General features: G+C 35.9%; 1 protein-coding gene across 1 annotated transcript in view; it reads left to right on the forward strand.

Annotated features, from left to right (window-relative positions):
* The window catches only part of LOC108547447 (protein gooseberry), a 58,998-nt gene extending 41,324 nt beyond the window's left edge, over window positions 1-17,674 (forward strand). Inside the window, exons 4-6 of the mRNA XM_017899978.1 lie at window positions 6,839-7,010; window positions 7,969-8,253; window positions 17,413-17,674. Of these exons, the coding sequence (XP_017755467.1) occupies window positions 6,839-7,010; window positions 7,969-8,253; window positions 17,413-17,674 (719 nt within the window). The remainder of the gene's footprint in view (window positions 1-6,838; window positions 7,011-7,968; window positions 8,254-17,412) is intronic.
* The last annotated feature ends 445 nt before the right edge of the window (window positions 17,675-18,119 follow it).

Here is an 18,119-nt window from a genome sequence, read left to right on the forward strand (position 1 = left end):
TGTACAATATATACATATTTATATATAATAATACGTGTACATGTATATATATCATATTATATTATATTGTATTGTACATTAGGTACATATACCTATGCATTGTATTTAAGTAACATATAAATATTCAAACATCAAATATAAATTTACCCAAGAGCACAACTTATATACAATTTATATACTGTTTACAATCTAATAATTTATATATAATACATATTAATAATATTATATATTAGTTGTATATATATATATCATATTTAGGTAACATAAATATTTAAAAATCAAATATAAATTTATCCAAAAGCGGAACTTATGTACTATTTAAAAATAGGAATATCTCCAATTTATGATTCCATCGCATTTTTCCTTCGCATTCCTCCTTTCCACGGTAAATAAATTAATAAATTTCTATTAACCTCGAATTTTCATTACATCGTACGGTTTCTGGGCAAATAAAGAGTGTCAGCCAAGGATCAAGACGTTTTCCGTTATTTGTTGAAAGAAACCACGATATAGGCGAGCGTTGACTGGCCGTGGAAAGCGCGAAGGCTTGGAGAAGTGGTTAGATGTTCTGCTCAAACCGTCACGAGGATTTACGGCTGCGGCGAGGTCTTTAATCTCGAAGAAACCGCCGTGCACTTCGCGGCGTTCGACTTCATGAATTTGAGCTGACGTTCGCGCAGGTGCTATTGATTTAGACGTTCGTTCCCGTCGATCGATCGACTTAATTCAGGAATCGACGCATAAATTGCCTGGCCAGGGGTCGTAACGAAAACAAAACGTAAGTGATTATTACGCGAACGCGAGTGAAACTGGAATCACGACTACGCTCGTCCCGATCAGGTCTCTTCATAGCTATTTGCCTGATTTTTGCGCCATTAGTTGAGGATAGACGAGTAACCAATGATTACGATGAAGTGTTGAAGTTAACACGAACGTGTTGACATCGATATGCTAATTTTCACGAGATTTTTGTTACCTAGGCTACTTCGTGTATTTTCGTTCGCACGATTCGTGTTTGATTATGAAAATCACCCATGTTACGTGCATTTTCTCTCGAGGTATTAACAATTTTGCGGTTGGTACAATTTCAGACGACTATGAAGTCATGGCATATGTATTTTGTTTCGAAATATTACAAATGTTACGTTTGGAATAATTTCTTCACATCTATTATAATTTCAGAGGTATATACATAGGTACATACAAGGTATATATAAGGGGTAATGCCATCCAAAAGGACTGATCATTATAACGATTAAAAGAAACATAGTCTAAGTTTCATCAGCTTTTCAACCAACGCACAATATTTCAAAAATGTCAGAATTTTTGATCTACGAAAATTAAGTAAGAAGTAAGAAACATAGAGGACGAAACCTTAACATTAGATCACACGAGTAATTGCTTTCGGAATTTTTCTCGAATACCTCAAAAATAGAAAAGATTTCAGAGAAATCAGAATCTTCAACTTATCTACTGTCATCAATAAGGAACACAGGGATAGAAATCTCAACTAAAGCAATTGTACAATTTCTTTCAGAATATCCCTTCAAGAGCTCAAAAAGTCGACAAAATTTCAGGAAAATCAGATTCTTCAACTCACATACTGCCATCACACAGAGAATTAGGTCTCAGCATTAGATCACTCACGCAATTACTTACCGATCATCTGTCAAAGACCTTAAAAAGTCGACAAAATTTCAGCAAAATCAGAATTTTCGACGCATCTACTGTCATGAATCAAAGTCTTTAACTTACCTACTGTCATCAATAAGGAATACTGGAATAGAAACCTCAACTAGAGCAATTGTACAATTTCTTTCAGAATATTCCTTGGAGACCTCAAAAAGTCGACAAAATTTTAGAAAACATAAAATCTTCCACTTACTTACTGTCATCAATAAGATACACAAAGAATTAGAGGTCAGAGTTAGACCACTCGCTTATTACTTTCAAAATATCTGTCAAAGACCTCAAGAAATCAAAGAAGTTTTAGGAAAATCAGAATCTTCGACTCACCTACTGTCATCAATAAGACACACAGAAAATTAGGTCCCAATATTAGACCACTCTCTTATTACTTTCCAAGCATCTGTCAAAGACCTCAAGAAGTCGAAGAAATTTCAGGAAAATCAGAATCTTCGACTCACCTACTGTCATCAATAAGAAAACACAGAGAACGAATTGTTAGCATTAAACAACTCACACTATTACTTTCAAAATATCTCTTGAAGACGTTAAAAATTAACAAAATTTCAAAAAACATATATTCTTCGACTCACCTACTGTCATCAATAAGACACACAGAGAATTAGATGTCAAAGTTAGACCACTTGCTTATTATTTTCAAAACATCTGCCAAAGACTTCAAGAAGTCGACAAAATTTCAGAAAACATACGTTCTTCGACCGACTTACTGTCATCAATAAAATACACAGAGAATTAGGCCTCAGTATTAGACCACACACTTATTACTTTCAAAACATGTATCAAAGACCTCAAGAAATCGAAGTTTCAGGAAAATCAGGATCCTCGACTCACATACTGTCATCAATAAGACACACAAAGAATCAGGCCTCAGTGTTAGATTACTCCCTTATTACTTTCAAAACATCTGCCAAAGACCTTAAAAAGTCGACAAAATTTCAGCAAAATCAGAATTTTCGACGCATCTACTGTCATGAATAAGACATACACAGAACTAGGATTCAGCGTTAGATTGCTCGCTTATTACTTTCAGATCATCTGTTGAGGATCACAAAAAGTCGATAAAATTTCAGAAAAATCAAAGTCTTCAACTTACCTACTGTCATCAATCAGGAATACTGGAATAGAGCAATTGTACAATTTCTTTCAGAATATTCCTTGAAGATCTCAAAAAGTCGACAAAATTTTAAAAAACATACGTTCTTCGACTGACTTACTGTCATCAATAAGACACACAAGGAATTAGACCTCAGCATTAAACAACTCACACTATTACTTTCATAATATCTTTTGAAGATGTCAAAAATAAGCATAATTTCAGAAAATATACGTTCTTTGACTCACTTACTGTCATCAATAAAACACACAGAGAATTAGGCCTCAGTGTTACACCACTCTCTCATTACTTTCCAAACATCTGTCAAAGACCTCAAGAAATCTAAAAAATTTCAGGAAAATCAGGTACTTCGACTCACCTACTGTCATCAATAAGGCACACAGAGAATTAGGTCCCAATATTAGACCACTCCTTTATTACTTTCCAAACATCTGTCAAAGACCTCAAGAAGTCGAAGTTTCAGGAAAATCAGAATCTTCGGCTCACATACTGTCATCAATAAGACACACAAAGAATTAGGCTTCAGTATTAGACAACTCACACTATTACTTTCAAAATATCTCTTGAAGACGTCAAAAATAAGCATAATTTCAGAAAACATACGTTTTTCGACTGACTTACTGTCATCAATAAGACACACAAAGAATTAGACCTCAGCATTAAACAACTCACACTATTACTTTCATAATATCTTTTGAAGATGTCAAAAATAAATATAATTTCAAAAAATTCTTTGACTCACTTACTGTCATCAATAAAACACACAAAGAATTAGGCCTCAGTGTTACACCACTCTCTCATTACTTTCCAAACATCTGTCAAAGACCTCAAGAAATCTAAAAAATTTCAGGAAAATCAGATACTTCGACTCACCTACTGTCATCAATAAGGCACACAGAGAATTAGGTCCCAATATTAGACCACTCCCTTATTACTTTCCAAACATCTGTCAAAGACCTCAAGAAGTCGAAGTTTCAGGAAAATCAGAATCTTCGGCTCACATACTGTCATCAATAAGACACACAAAGAATTAGGCTTCAGTATTAGACAACTCACACTATTACTTTCAAAATATCTCTTGAAGACGTCAAAAATAAACATAATTTCAGAAAACATACGTTCTTCGACTCACTTGCTGTCATCAATAAGACACACAAAGGATTAGACGTCAAAGTTAGACCACTCGTTTATTACTTTCGCAACATCTGCCAAAGACTTCATAAAGTCGACAAAATTTCAGGAAACATACGTTCTTCGACTCACTTACCATCATCAATAAGACACACAAAGGATTAGACGCCAAAGTTAGACCACTTGCTTATTACTTTCAAAACATCTGCTAAAGACTTCATAAAGTTGACAAAATTTCAGAAAACATACGTTTTTCGACTCACCTACTGTCATCAATAAGACGCACAAAGAATCAGGCCTCAGTGTTAGATTACACCCTTATTACTTTCAAAACATCTATCAAAGACCTCAAAAAGTCGACAAAATTTCAGAAAACATACAATCTTCGACTCACCTACTGTCGTCAATAAAACACACAGAGAATTAGACGTCAGAGTTAGACTAGTTCCTTATTACTTTCGAAACATCTGTCAAAGACCTCAAGAAGTCGAAGAAGTTTCAGGAAAATCAGAATCTTCGACTGAGCTACTCTCGTCGGTAAGAAGCACAGAGAACGAAACCTCGGTATTAGAGCACTGACGCAATTACTTGGTCGTAAAACCCCACGTGGATCGGCTGGGCGAAAGAGTTTCCGGTACGGAGCCGCTAGTCCAGGCGAGAGGAAGTGTACCCCGTTGGACGCTGGGACAGGCTTTCGTTTAGCTCGGGTGGGACGGGACATGTCAAAGAACTTAATTTCTTCGCGGCGGACCCTAATTTCTCCGGTGTTTTAGTTTAGTATAGGTTCGGCTGGCACGGCTGTAATCAGGAGGGTCTTAATGGTGGGTTGCCTGGTCCGGCGTGTGAACTGTGGGCGTGAACGACTCGCTTCCTATCTTCGGTATCTGACGTGCAGCACGTGCTGGACTGGGAGACCTTCTTGCCGCTATTAAGAAGCGTGCTCCGTAACATCTCCACGGATCTCTCAGCCCGCACCGTCGATTCCTTTCGTCGATAAGGAACGCTTTGCCCCGTGGAATTTCCAATTCCTCCTCTTCGCGTGGCAGAAAACGCCGGTTTCCATAATTAATTTCCCCTCGTGCGCCGCCATCTAACCGAGATCTATCGATCTCGCGCGCGATAACGCCACGCAACGCACGCATTTTCCACGCAATTTCTTTTCCACTATTTGTTTTCCACGATTTTTCTGCAAATTCGTAAATTACCGAGTCAAATGTTTGTTATATCGTTATATTATATTTACCGACAATTTATACTACCACTGATGGAAACCTAACCTCAACCTAACCTAAACGCAATGATACGAAGTTATTTGAAATTATTAGATGACGGGAAAAATTATGAGATGTAAGTTTGTTATATCGTTATATTATATTTACCGACAATTTATACTACCACTGATGGGAACCTAACCTCAACCTAACCTAAACGCAATGATACGAAGTTATTTGAAATTATTAGATGACGGGAAAAATTATGAGATGTAAGTTTGTTATATCGTTATATTATATTTACCGACAATTTATACTACCACTGATGGGAACCTAACCTCAACCTAACCTAAACGCAATGATACGAAGTTATTTGAAATTATTAGATGATGGGAAAAATTATGGGATGTATGTTTGTTATATCGTTATATTTACCGACAATTTATACTACCACTGATGGGAACCTAACCTAAATCTAACTTTAGTGCAATGATACGAAGTTGTTTGAAATTATTAGACGATGGGAAAAATTATGAGATGTAAGATTGTTGAAATTATTAGTTGTTAAATTATTAACCCTTTGCACTCGAGGGGTGAGCTTCAGTCACCATTTCATAAAATTTGGAAGATCGATATTAATTAATATATCAAATTTAATGTAATGTAACAGTGTGCGAAGTATCGAAGTCAAATAATTCTACAATTTTATTATTATACAATTCTTTATTTACTGCTCAAAAAAGTATCGTCAGTTTTATAGTAGAGAATCTTTGAATTTCTGCTCTTCTCTAGCCAAAAACTCGTCGAGTGCAAAAGGTTAAATGTTGTAATATAAGCGTTAGGTCGATCTGGCATGAAATTAAGAAGAATAGAGTGTTCGATGCTTGCGACATCTGCACGCGTGAGAGTGAAACTAGAGAACGTGATGAGTTTCCCTTCTACGTTCCATTTTTCTTCTGTTTCTTCTTCCATTTTGTCGATTGACGTTTATTCTTGATCTGTATGTTACGCGAAGTATGAATCTGTGGTGTAGTGTATTGATTTTAATCACCATAATCTCATTTAGTTTGTTCAAACCTAAGATTCTGTATTATAATTCCTGTCAAATAGCTTCATGTATATTAACTCTTTGCATTGCAATGGCGAGTCTTACTGGTCACAAGTCCTTGATGCCAAATTTCATGATTACAAACTATTTACAATAATTATGCGACTATAATTATATTTTACACGTTTGAACGTGCACAAAATTATAAGAATTTCTAAAATTTTTATTTAATTTTGTCATGAATGGAATAGGTATACAGTGGTTAACTAAAATTGAATATTACTTTAATAAATGTATTTTCATAATTAAATCGTTAAATTGTGCAAGGGATTAAATATTATTTAGATATTAGTAGAATATTTTTAGTAGAATATATTCATACACGAAATTTTGTATTAATACAACATTGTATGAATATTAAATTCAAATAATATTGTATATTACTGAAATATTGTATTAATATAGTAATTAATATTATGCAATGTATATATGTTTTTTCAATATTTTTCTAGCAAATAATAATTGTAAGTTTTGTATATTCGTAGACTGTCAGTTTTAATTAAATTAATTTTAATTTAATCTTCTTTAATAAGGTTTAGATTTATTTTGTTGTGTTCTGGGTTCTAGGTGGAAGCAGTGGTGATGATTCAGACACAGAGAGTGAACCGGGCATTGCTTTGAAGAGAAAACAACGTAGAAGTAGAACTACATTTACTGGTGAACAGCTTGAACAACTCGAAGCAGCTTTTCATCGAACACAGTACCCTGACGTATATACCAGAGAAGAATTGGCTCAAAAGTAAGCACAATTTTGTGCACTATTTGTATTAATAATTATTTAATAATAATCTCTCTTAAATGTAGCGTACTGATGATAATAATTACATAACTATTTCAATTTATGAATAACATCAATTTTGCTAAAAATAATTCCACGCTGGCAGTAATTGAAGAGCAAAGAATTTGAAATCCATATTAACGAGTTTCGTAGCTCTAGTGTTAACTATCCAATCACCGAAACTGAAAATTCGAAGAATCTAACCCAGTTAACCGAAAATTCGAAGGACCTAACCTACCTAACCGAAAATTCGAAAGACCTAATCTACTTAATCGAAAATTCAAAGGACATGACTTACCTAACTGTAAATTCGAAGGACCTAACGTACCTAACCGAAAATTCGAAGGACCTGACCTACCTAACTGTAAATTCGAAGGACCTAACTTACTTAATCGAAAATTCGAAGAACCTAATCTACCTAATCGAAAATTCGAAGAACCTAACCTATCTAACCTAAAATTCGAAGGACCTAACCCACATAACCGAGAATTCGAAGGACCTGACCTATCTAACCGAGAATTTGAAGGACCTAACCCATCTAACAGAAAATTCGAAGGACCTGACCTATCTAACCGAGAATTTGAAGGATCTAAGCCACCTAACTGAAAATTCGAAGGTCCTGACTTATCTAATCGAAAATTCGAAAAACCTAACCTATCTAATCGAAAATTCGAAGGACCTAACCCATCTAACTGAAAATTCGTAAGACCTGACCTACCTAACCAAGAATTCGAAGAACCTAAGCCACCTAACCGAGAATTCGAAGGACCTGACCTACCTAACCGAAAATTCGTAGTACCTGACCCACCTAACCAAAAATAGCTCGCGAAATTTTCAAAATGCCGAATAGCTTTTCGCGATTTGAAATTAAAGAATGGAGCAATCATCTGAATATCTCTTGTCCTGTTCTTCGTTCCAGAACAAATCTGACGGAAGCCCGGGTGCAAGTATGGTTCAGCAACAGACGAGCCAGACTTCGCAAGCAATTGAACAGCCAACAGTTGAACGCTTTCAACACAATGAGCTTGCAGTCCTTTCAAACACAGCACTACGGTAGCAGCGCTGAAAGTTATCAGAGCTACGGCCAAGCCTCTGTTGCTGCAGCGGCGGCGACCACGGCTGGTTATCCCCAGCACTACAACTATAGCGAGAATTACTATGCTGCCCAGCAACAATGGCCAAGACCAACCGCAGAGAATTATGGGTGAGTTATCATTTATTAAAGTCTCGTATCGGTCAGGAGATAGCGAGGTTGAAAACTGCGATTCGTTCTGCTAACTTGAGCCACTATTGAGGGGTTAGGCATCTGTGAATTGTCAGTGTGGTTGATGACTTCCTCCCGATGACTTAATACTTCGTTGTATTAATTTGAGGACGTTCTCTTGGCTAAAGCTCCACGATGGTATTAATTAACCATGTAATTCGTTCTGGTAATTCGAACCACTACCGAGTGGTTAAGCATCTGTTAATTTCAAGAGTACCTCGAGGTATACTTCGGTGGTTAGGTTTGGATCGAGAGAATTGATTTTAATCGGCTCTAAGTTCTTCTGTTGGGTTTGTTCGAAGAAATAAATTTATGAGGTAGAAAGTGTACATGAAAGTTCTTTTTCGAGATTTCAGGTCGAATTTCATTATTTCTTAAATAGAGTATGGTATTTTTTATCTTGTAATTCGTAGACTTGATAAAATTGTAACACACAATTTAGCAATAACTATCAAGAAAATTGTTTTTAGATTGCTATATACCGTTCTAATAATTTTAATTAATTTTATAAAATATTTTCGAAATTTAGTTAACCTTATTAAAATTTTTCAGATAAAATATGTTATGTCAAGTATTATGATAAACATTTTTTTCTGAGGCTTATATTTTTTGTAAGTGACGTCATTTTCGAATTTTAATATTCCACAATTTTATTCGTAAATTTAAGGTAACACACGAGGAGAATGATGATCCTTTGAGATTAAAATTTCTCATTATTGATCGTTTCATAAGAGTTTCATAAGAATTCGCACGGTATGGGAATAAAATCGTGTTATACAACGAAAATTTTCAATCTGCTTTTGTAAAATATTGTCACTGCAATAAAATCATTTCTGGAATTATCGATTTCACTAAAATGGATCGAAACTTTCCGATAACCTCACCATACTACATATACCATGAAAATATTACTTTTACCAGTAATAATAAAATTACGTTCACGGAAATTATTTTAAACTGACACAATAACGCAATTTCAACTTAATTTTGAATAACTTCGAAAATTAGAAACATAACCTAAATCAAATTAAAAATATTCCACATTCCCATAACTACTAATATCCTTAAATTGCCAACAATTTTCGTTAACATAAATCGAAACTTTCCAATAATAATCACTTATAGTAAATAAATTATTTATAGTATTATATCATTATTTTTATAGTAAATAAATTACATGTATTAAATTATTCCAATTTATCACAATAACGTAATTTCGTATATCACGTTAGAGCTCAATCTTGACTAAATCAGTCTTAAATAACCATATTTGAAATAACCTCAGTCCTGGGTAACCTCAGAAACTCGAAACCTAAATCAACATAACCTAAAAATACTCCACATAATATTTCCACATACTCGTAGTACCAGAACTACTCATATCAATAAATTACCAATAATTATGACTAAAATAAATCGAAACTATCCAAAAGCCTCACGAACTTACATATTATCGCTTATAGTAAATAAATTACATCTATTAAATTAGTCCAATTTATCAAAATAATATAACCTTGTACCTCACGTAAGAGCTCAATCTTGACTAACTAAATACAGTGCACCCAAAATGACATTAATTAACATGACATAATGAAAATAAAATAGCATACGCAATTGTGACCTCATTCGAACAAAACTTACCATAATTCTTACCAGAAGTAGCTGAATATTTTCAGCAATCGCGAAAATAAAATGTCCAAAGCAATTTTTACTTCCACAATAGTAATAATAACATAATAATAGACATAATAACATAATAATAAATATAATAATAGTAAACACAATAACCATATTTCAAATAACTCCACTAACCTCAAAAACGGTAAGCCCGAAACCTAACCTAGCCCAACATAACCTAAAAATGCTGCACGTAACATTTCCGCATTTTGTATCCATATCCGCCACATCTACGACAAACGTTCAATAGCCAATCCTTCTTCGATATCCCCTTTCACTTAAAAGACATTCACTCGTAACAGTTTCCTGTATTCACCCTATATACCGAGAAGACATCGGTAACTCGCAAAACGTCGACTTCGTCAGGCTTAAAAACCAATGGCGGAGGACCCCCCACGAGGCAGGGTCCACTGTCGAAGCAAAGTGCACGTTGTCGGGGTAGAGATACATTATCCCGGACGTTTAAAGCGAGCGAGCAGCACGGAGGGGAAAGTGTAGTAGAAAAAAGGAAAGAAATCCGGTAGATACCCGGCTGGAAGAAGGAGCGAGGCTGAGGCCTGTGCTCGCAGGGTGTTTCGAACAATTAATTCAGCCATTGTGGCGTAATAACAGGTTGGCGAAATGCTCGCCTGCTGCAGCGTGCTGTTACACGCCGAGTGCAGAGGCCAATTCGCTGCAACGCAGACCGCAAACGACGAAAGTCTTAGGAGGAAGACGCACGAAAACGGGGAGTAGCGAGAAATTGAAAGTGGAATCTGAGAAGTTGAAGTTGAAGATGGGGGAAGATTGAACGGGAACGCGCCTTTTTACCAAATTTCAACTGATCTCGCTATTTCTTACGTTTCTTCTGCATCTTACTGACTGTTTCTGAGTTACTATCGTTCTTCTCGATGATCCTTTTTGAGCAGTGTTAGGAAATTTTGGTGTTATGAGAAATTCTGAAATTTTTTGACATCGTGTCTCGAAAATTCGTATCATCGTAGACAATTAAGAAATATTTTGATGTATTTATTCATATTTGAGCGACTTTTTATTTGACAAATTGGATAACTTCAGAAAATAGAAAATTTATTTTAAATATAAAATTTAATTTGGTCGTGAAATTTTTAAAAATTTAGAAAGTGGAGCTATTTGATTTGCTATATAAGGAACTCGTTTATTAATTAGGTATGTACAATGTGTAAGAAATTAAGGTTATGCAAATCCTAAATTCCTAAAACCAAAAAATTTGAAATCCTGGCAAACCTCAATAATAACTCCAAAAAATTGTGAATAGTTGTTTCGAAGTACTGGAGGAAGCTGGAAGATTCAAAAATGGAGGATCTGAAATGCAAATAAATAAAGGACACGATAAAGGAGAATCTACCTTAATCAAATATCATAACCTAACATTCACACTGAAACCCAAAACTTTACCAAAGTTAACCAATTTTAATAAAAAGGAATACACATGAGGACAACTCTAGAAAATTGCAATCAATTTTCTCAGAATACTCATTTCAACGTTGAGAAATCTCAAAACGAAAATTCAAACAGTAAAGAGACGGCAGAGGGGAATATTCATTAATTCTGTACCCAAAATATCATTAAATTCAACCAATTTTAATACAATAAAAAAAAAAATTGTCAAGTGATTCTAAAAAATTGTAAAGAATCATCTCAAAAATTCAAATCTCGAAGCTGTGAGATGCCAAAACGGAAAATCCAAAAGGCAAAGAGACCACAATTCTTTAACTAAATATCCTAACCTAACTTATACACTCTAATCCAAAATTAATCCAAAAATTGTAATAAAGAAAAAGAAAAACTCACCAAGGAGTGATTTCAAAAAATTGTAAACAATCGTCACAAAAATTCAAATCTCGAAGCTGAAGGATCCCAAAATGGAAAATCTAAAGGGACTACAATTCCTTAACTAAATATCATAACCTAACTTATACACTCTAATCCAAAATTAATCCAAAAATTTTAATAAAGAAAAAGAAAAACTCACCAAGGAGTGATTTCAAAAAATTGTAAACAATCGTCACAAAAATTCAAATCTCGAAGCTGAAGGATCCCAAAATGGAAAATCTAAAGGGACTACAATTCCTTAACTAAATATCATAACCTAACATACACACTCTAATCCAAAGCTCCACAAAATATAACTAACTTTAATAAAGAAAAAGAAAAACTTATCAAGAAGTGATTTTAAAGAATTGTAAACAATTGTCTCAAAAATTCAAATCTCGAAGCTGAGAGATGACAAAACGGAAAATCTAAAGGGCAACGTATACACTCTAATCCAAAACTTCACTAAATTCAACGAATTTTAATACAATAAAAAAAAAACTTATCAGAAAGTGATTTTAGAAAATTGTAAACAATCGTTTAAAAAATTCAAATCTCGACGCTGAGAGATGCCAAAAAGAAAAATCTAAAGGGCAAAGAGACCACAATTCCTTAACTAAGTATCATAACCTAACGTATACACTCTAATCCAAAATTAATCTAAAAATTTTAATAAAGAAAAAGAAAAACTCACCAAGGATTTTCGAAAATTGTAAACAATCGTCTGAAAAATTCAAATCTCGACGCTGAGAGATGCCAAAAAGAAAAATCTAAAGGGCAAAGAGACCACAATTCCTTAACTAAGTATCATAACCTAACGTATACACTCTAATCCAAAACTAATCTAAAAATTTTAATAAAGATAAAGAAAAACTCACCAAGGAGTGATTTTCGAAAATTGTAAACAATCGTCTGAAAAATTCAAATCTCGAAGTTGAGAGATTCCAAAACGTAGAAACTGAAGGGCAAAGAGGATAAAAGGGCCTGCGCAGCAGAGGAAGGAACAGGTGAGAGGAGAGACTCCGCGGGTAGGAAAAGAGAAAGAAAGGAAGCAGGGACGAAGGATGAAGAGAGAGAGAGAGAGCAGTCGGCCTGGGCATGTTGGAGCAGTTGGGACCCCACCGACACGTTTTCTGTGTGGTCCTCAATTATGTTGCTTCTTCGGCCCCCGTAATGAAACGCTACCGGCTAATAATCCAACGCGGGTCTTGATCTTCGCCGATGATCCAGCTTTAACCGGGGGTCTTCGTGGCCTTTCCTTCACCCCGGAAGCGTTTCGACCTCGACTTGCCTTGCTTTTCGGCATCCCCGGCGAATTCCTTCGGCCCGAGACATTACCACGAACGTTTCTCACTCGTTTTATCGACTCGCCAAAACTCACCAGCGATTCCGGAAATCTCGTCGCATAAGATTGCGTCACGCGGTTCGACAGCTAATATCATCGCCGTTCGAATTTCGCGGCGCGCCGCGGCACTCAAGGCGCATGCGTTTTATGGTAGCCATTTTCGCTTTACACGCGGTAACCGTCGTGCACCACCTTTCGATGTTTCGAATTAAGCAGGACATTTCGTTGTGATTAAAATCTGATTGGTTGGACTGGAAATAGAAGCAAGTGGCAACTGCGTTTCGTCGACTAATTTATTTTAAGCTTCGGGAAAGGAGGATTTTACGAGACAGTAACACGTATCCCCGCGGAAGAGGTTTAAGAGAGGTTAGGACGTTCGGAAAGTGGAACTGTTCACGAAAAGGTATGGAATGTTTATTGGTATCTTGAAATATAAGAAGCTTCGGTGAGATTTGAGGGAAATGTAATTTTATTGGTTCATCTTTTGCCTCGCAAGAGTCAGAATTTTGTAGAAACATTGTATACTTTGCAGCAGTCAATTGTTGATATTATTTGATAATTATACGTGCGAAGTGTGTGTCAAGATGTAGAAAATTAATTAATTTGGATACAATAAAGATGCGTAGATGTGAAAATATAATTAGGAAACTAGGAAAGTAACTAAAAGTTACTAGAAGATCTGATCTTTTCACCAACTTTCAGATTTAGTGTGCAAATGTTATTATTATATATTTTGCAGCAGTCAATTGTGTGATATTGTTTAATAAATATATGTGTGTGTCAGAATGTAGAAAATTAATTAATTTGGATACGATAAAAATTCGTAGATGTGAAAATACAATTAGGAAACTAGGGAAGTAACTAAAAATTACTAGAAGATCTGATCTTTTCACCGATTTTCAGATTTAGTGTGCAAATATTATTATTGTATATTTTGCAGCAGTCAATTGTGTGATATTGTTTAATAAATATATGTGTGTGTCAGAATGTAGAAAATTAATTAATTTGGATACGATAAAAATGCGTAGATGTGAAAATACAATTAGGAAACTAGGAAAGTAACTAAAAGTTACTAGAAGATCTGGTTTGTTTACTGATTTTTAGATTTAGTGCGCAAATCTTATTATTGTAGACTACTGAATAAGATTATAATTCTCAAATAGCTCAGAAAATGTCAAAGTTAGGAGAATTTCAAAAATTTCTATCTTTTTTTAAATGTAGACATTACAATTTCTTAGAATCTACGTCTACAGACGATGTAATTATTAAAATAATATTTGGATCTTTGTTCATCTTCTGTATGCAAAACATTTATTGTCAAAACTATAATATTTTGAAACTCAAAATTAAAGTTTGTGATGGGATAGAATTTTTAAAAGCTCATTCGATGAAAGCCCACAATTCCTATTATAATACTGGATAGTACCATTACTATGGTATTCCTGTAACTATACCTAAATCATAATAGCACCACGCGTTTGCAACTTCTGGGAGAACGCAATTAAAGTCGCGTTCACACGAAACTAACGTCGATGAAAGCGCCTTATAGTTCAATCGACGATAAAAAATTCGAAGTGAACCCACTATGGCAACTTTCTCGAGCTATCTCGCTGAAGATGCTCTCCCCGCGTCTCCACCGGTCGCAAACTCCCTTAATTTCAGCAACCTTCGATTATAAATTATTCATTCCTGCAGCTTCGTCGGAATTCATTAACACTTCCATAGAAATAAATATGATTTGTGGCCGTGGCTGGGCTAGGTGGAAAATAGATTCGTAGCTCGGGCCACGGGGACAGTCGATAAATCCTCGTGCTTCCGCCAGCTTCGTGCGCCGTTTCGTAGAAGGAATTAAGGGAGGACGAGAAAGGACGAAGGGCAGGAGGGAGAAAGGGACAGAACGCGTGGATAAGGGAGGACGGAAGGAGAGAGGAATTAAATGGTTCCAGCATCGGCACGCTTTAGGGTCCTTAACCGTGCTGCTGTGCCGAAACGGTCAAAAGGGCCGCTACTCCGTTTTGAAATCGGTTGTTGGCAGCCCCGACACGCCCTAAACGATTCGTACTCGTACGTGTGCGAGCGTGAAGCTTGCTGCCTGCCCCGGTATCGGTTTGCAAACGAGCAGCGAGCTTTGATTGCACGGCGAGACGAGGGAGAAGTGGCCGGCGGTTACTTTGAGACTCGCGAAACGAAAAGAGAATTTCATCCGCAGGTTATGCGCATGCGTAACTGCGCCGCGTTAATACTTTGATACAGCAGCGCCGCTCGCGTGGAACGCCGCGTCGCATCGTCGACCTGCTTTACATTCGATGTTAAACGCGCATAAATTCGTAGCTTTCTACGCTGGTGATCTCTCGCGGACCATCTCGTCCCGAATGCTCGCCAGTCATGTCGGTTCGGACTTTATCCACCGACGATTCCTTTAATTCGCCACCGATCAATTCCTGAAAAACGCTGTCGTTCGGCTCTTTTTCCTTCTTTTCATCCGACCGCGAGTTAATTAACGGTAAATTCGAATATCTCTGATTCGTAGAAACCGAGTGTGTTGTATTTGTCAGATATTTAAATCCGTTTCCATAAGAAACATTTGTTCCCGTAGCACTGTGCAATACGTGTTGATATACGGAAGTTTGAGGTTATGTGTTATTCTGTGCTTACCAGTAGGAGAGGGCGTTTGAGGACGAGTGTAGAATGGTTTGAGAAATTATTTGGCATAATAGAGAAATAAATCCCTTTCATGAAAAATACTTGGTGATTATAGTAACTTTTGTACGAAGAAAAAAGAATATTTAAATTATAAAATTGTACTTTCAAGATTTGTTTATTTGATTAGACAAATGTATAAATAATTTTATTGTTGTTATATTATATATTATATACATTATATGAGCCGTTTATTCTGAAAGTGGCCTAACTCCATTCTTGGTAAGAAAACGCATATTATTCATTTAATAATTTTCATTATTTTAATGGGAACTGTAAATTTAACTCCTTTAGATACACTTAAGCAGTATGATTCATATTGCATTCATAATTGCATTGAAACACATACCCTTAAATATCTCAATTTAAGTATAAATGGACTTATGCCACTTTCAAAATAAACGGCTCATATATTATATATGTTATATATATTATGTATTATATACTTTATATATTATACATATTTTATATTATGTATATTATATACATTAATTCCATTGTTATATACATATGTTATTGTATGAATCTGGAAAAATGACAAATGACAAACTGCAGGTTCTCGATGTCTCCGTAATGGCGCCACTGGAGTGCATAATACTGTGTAAAACTGTAAACTGGTATTCCAACGTAGTATGATTTGAAACGACTCTTCGCATTCGTTTTGACATACGCTATAGATTGCTATCAGATTTGAGATTTCTACAAGCCACGTAATAAAATGTGTATCATATTTCTAGCATTTTTTAATTTATTTATTATTGCGTTCGAGAGGCAATCCTAGTCGCCATTTTGATCGATGTTAATGAATATTGTAGGACTATTCCCCAATAATCCCTTCGCAGACAAAAATCTGCCGATTTAATAAGCAATGACACCATTTTATAACAAAAACAGATTTATTTGAGGTTAAATACAGCGTCCTCTTCCCGCTATACTACAGTATATCAAATTAAAAATTACTCAACGATGTGTGGAATTTTATAGAAATTTGTATAGGATTTTTTATTTACCCTTTTGAAAATATCGTCGACTTCATAGCAGAAAATCTTTGAATTACTACTTTTCTGTAAAATTTAAAAAAATCGCCGAGTGCGAATAATTAATATTTTCTATTATATCTATTACTTTTATTATTTTCTACATATTATTACTAACATTTATTTCCCCATTAACTAACCCATTATTAAATCGATATAAAATTCTTTTTCATACCTAAACAGCGATACTAATAAATCCCAAATCGAAGTTGTTGCAAGGTTATGCCACTCGACTCTCCCTGAATATTTCTTCGTAAAGCAGGAAGAAGTTAGTATTATTACCCACTCGCAAGGGTGCAACTTGATTATACCGCGTAACATAAACAATTTTTCAACGGAACAACTTCACCAGCGCCAGGCTTGCGCGTTTACACATAAATCTCCCCTCTCCTGATGCAACAGAAGTCCACGGAGTGTAATTACGACGATTAACTCTGCCTCTCCTTATCCTTGAACAAACCCGAGGAAACATCCATTGCAGAGCTCCGTTTCTTTTTTCTGTTACAGATTGTTCAACGCCTCTCACTACGGTAGCAGCAACCTAGCCTCAAACCTAACCTCGAGCAACCTGAACCTGGGCAGCCTGAGCGGCAGCGTCAGCCCCACGGCGTCCAACATGAGCGCGTGCATGGTCCAAGGCGCGTCCTCAGGGGTGCCAACTCCGGCGGGCATAAACCACCACGTGACTCCGCACAGCCCCAGCGAGGCGAAGAGTGGCTACCCTTACCTGGGCGGCATAGAGTCGCAGGTCTGCGGCAGAGTTCACTGAACTCGGCGGAAACAAGATGGCGGCTGGACTAAAGAGCGGAGTAACTGGGAACCTTTTCTAAACGATAAACGTTACGACACGAAATGAGACGTTACGTAAGGTGGACTGCTTTTTGTCGAGCTAGTAGCAGACAAAAGGCTACTTCGAACCGGGAGTGATATAGATATTATATTTGTACATTGTTTCACCGGGGAAATTTAAGTGCTCTCTTTCGGAATCTTAAATTATAATTAATTAAACGCTGCCGCAATGCAAATATGTACATAGCTCGAAGATTTTATTGTATATCTAGTTTTAAGTTTCTATTCTTTTCCTTTTCTTTTCTCTTCTTTTTATTCGAATCTTTTACAGCAGCTGAGTGCACGTTGAGCGTTAATTCCTTTTGGATCCTCGAAGTTATCGTTCCCTTCGAAGGAAGGTGCTTTTTAACGTCGAATAACAGGGA

This window comes from Eufriesea mexicana, unplaced genomic scaffold (genome assembly GCF_001483705.2).
Source record: "Eufriesea mexicana isolate 0111107269 unplaced genomic scaffold, ASM148370v2 scaffold1030, whole genome shotgun sequence".
Classification (NCBI taxonomy): domain Eukaryota; kingdom Metazoa; phylum Arthropoda; class Insecta; order Hymenoptera; family Apidae; genus Eufriesea; species Eufriesea mexicana.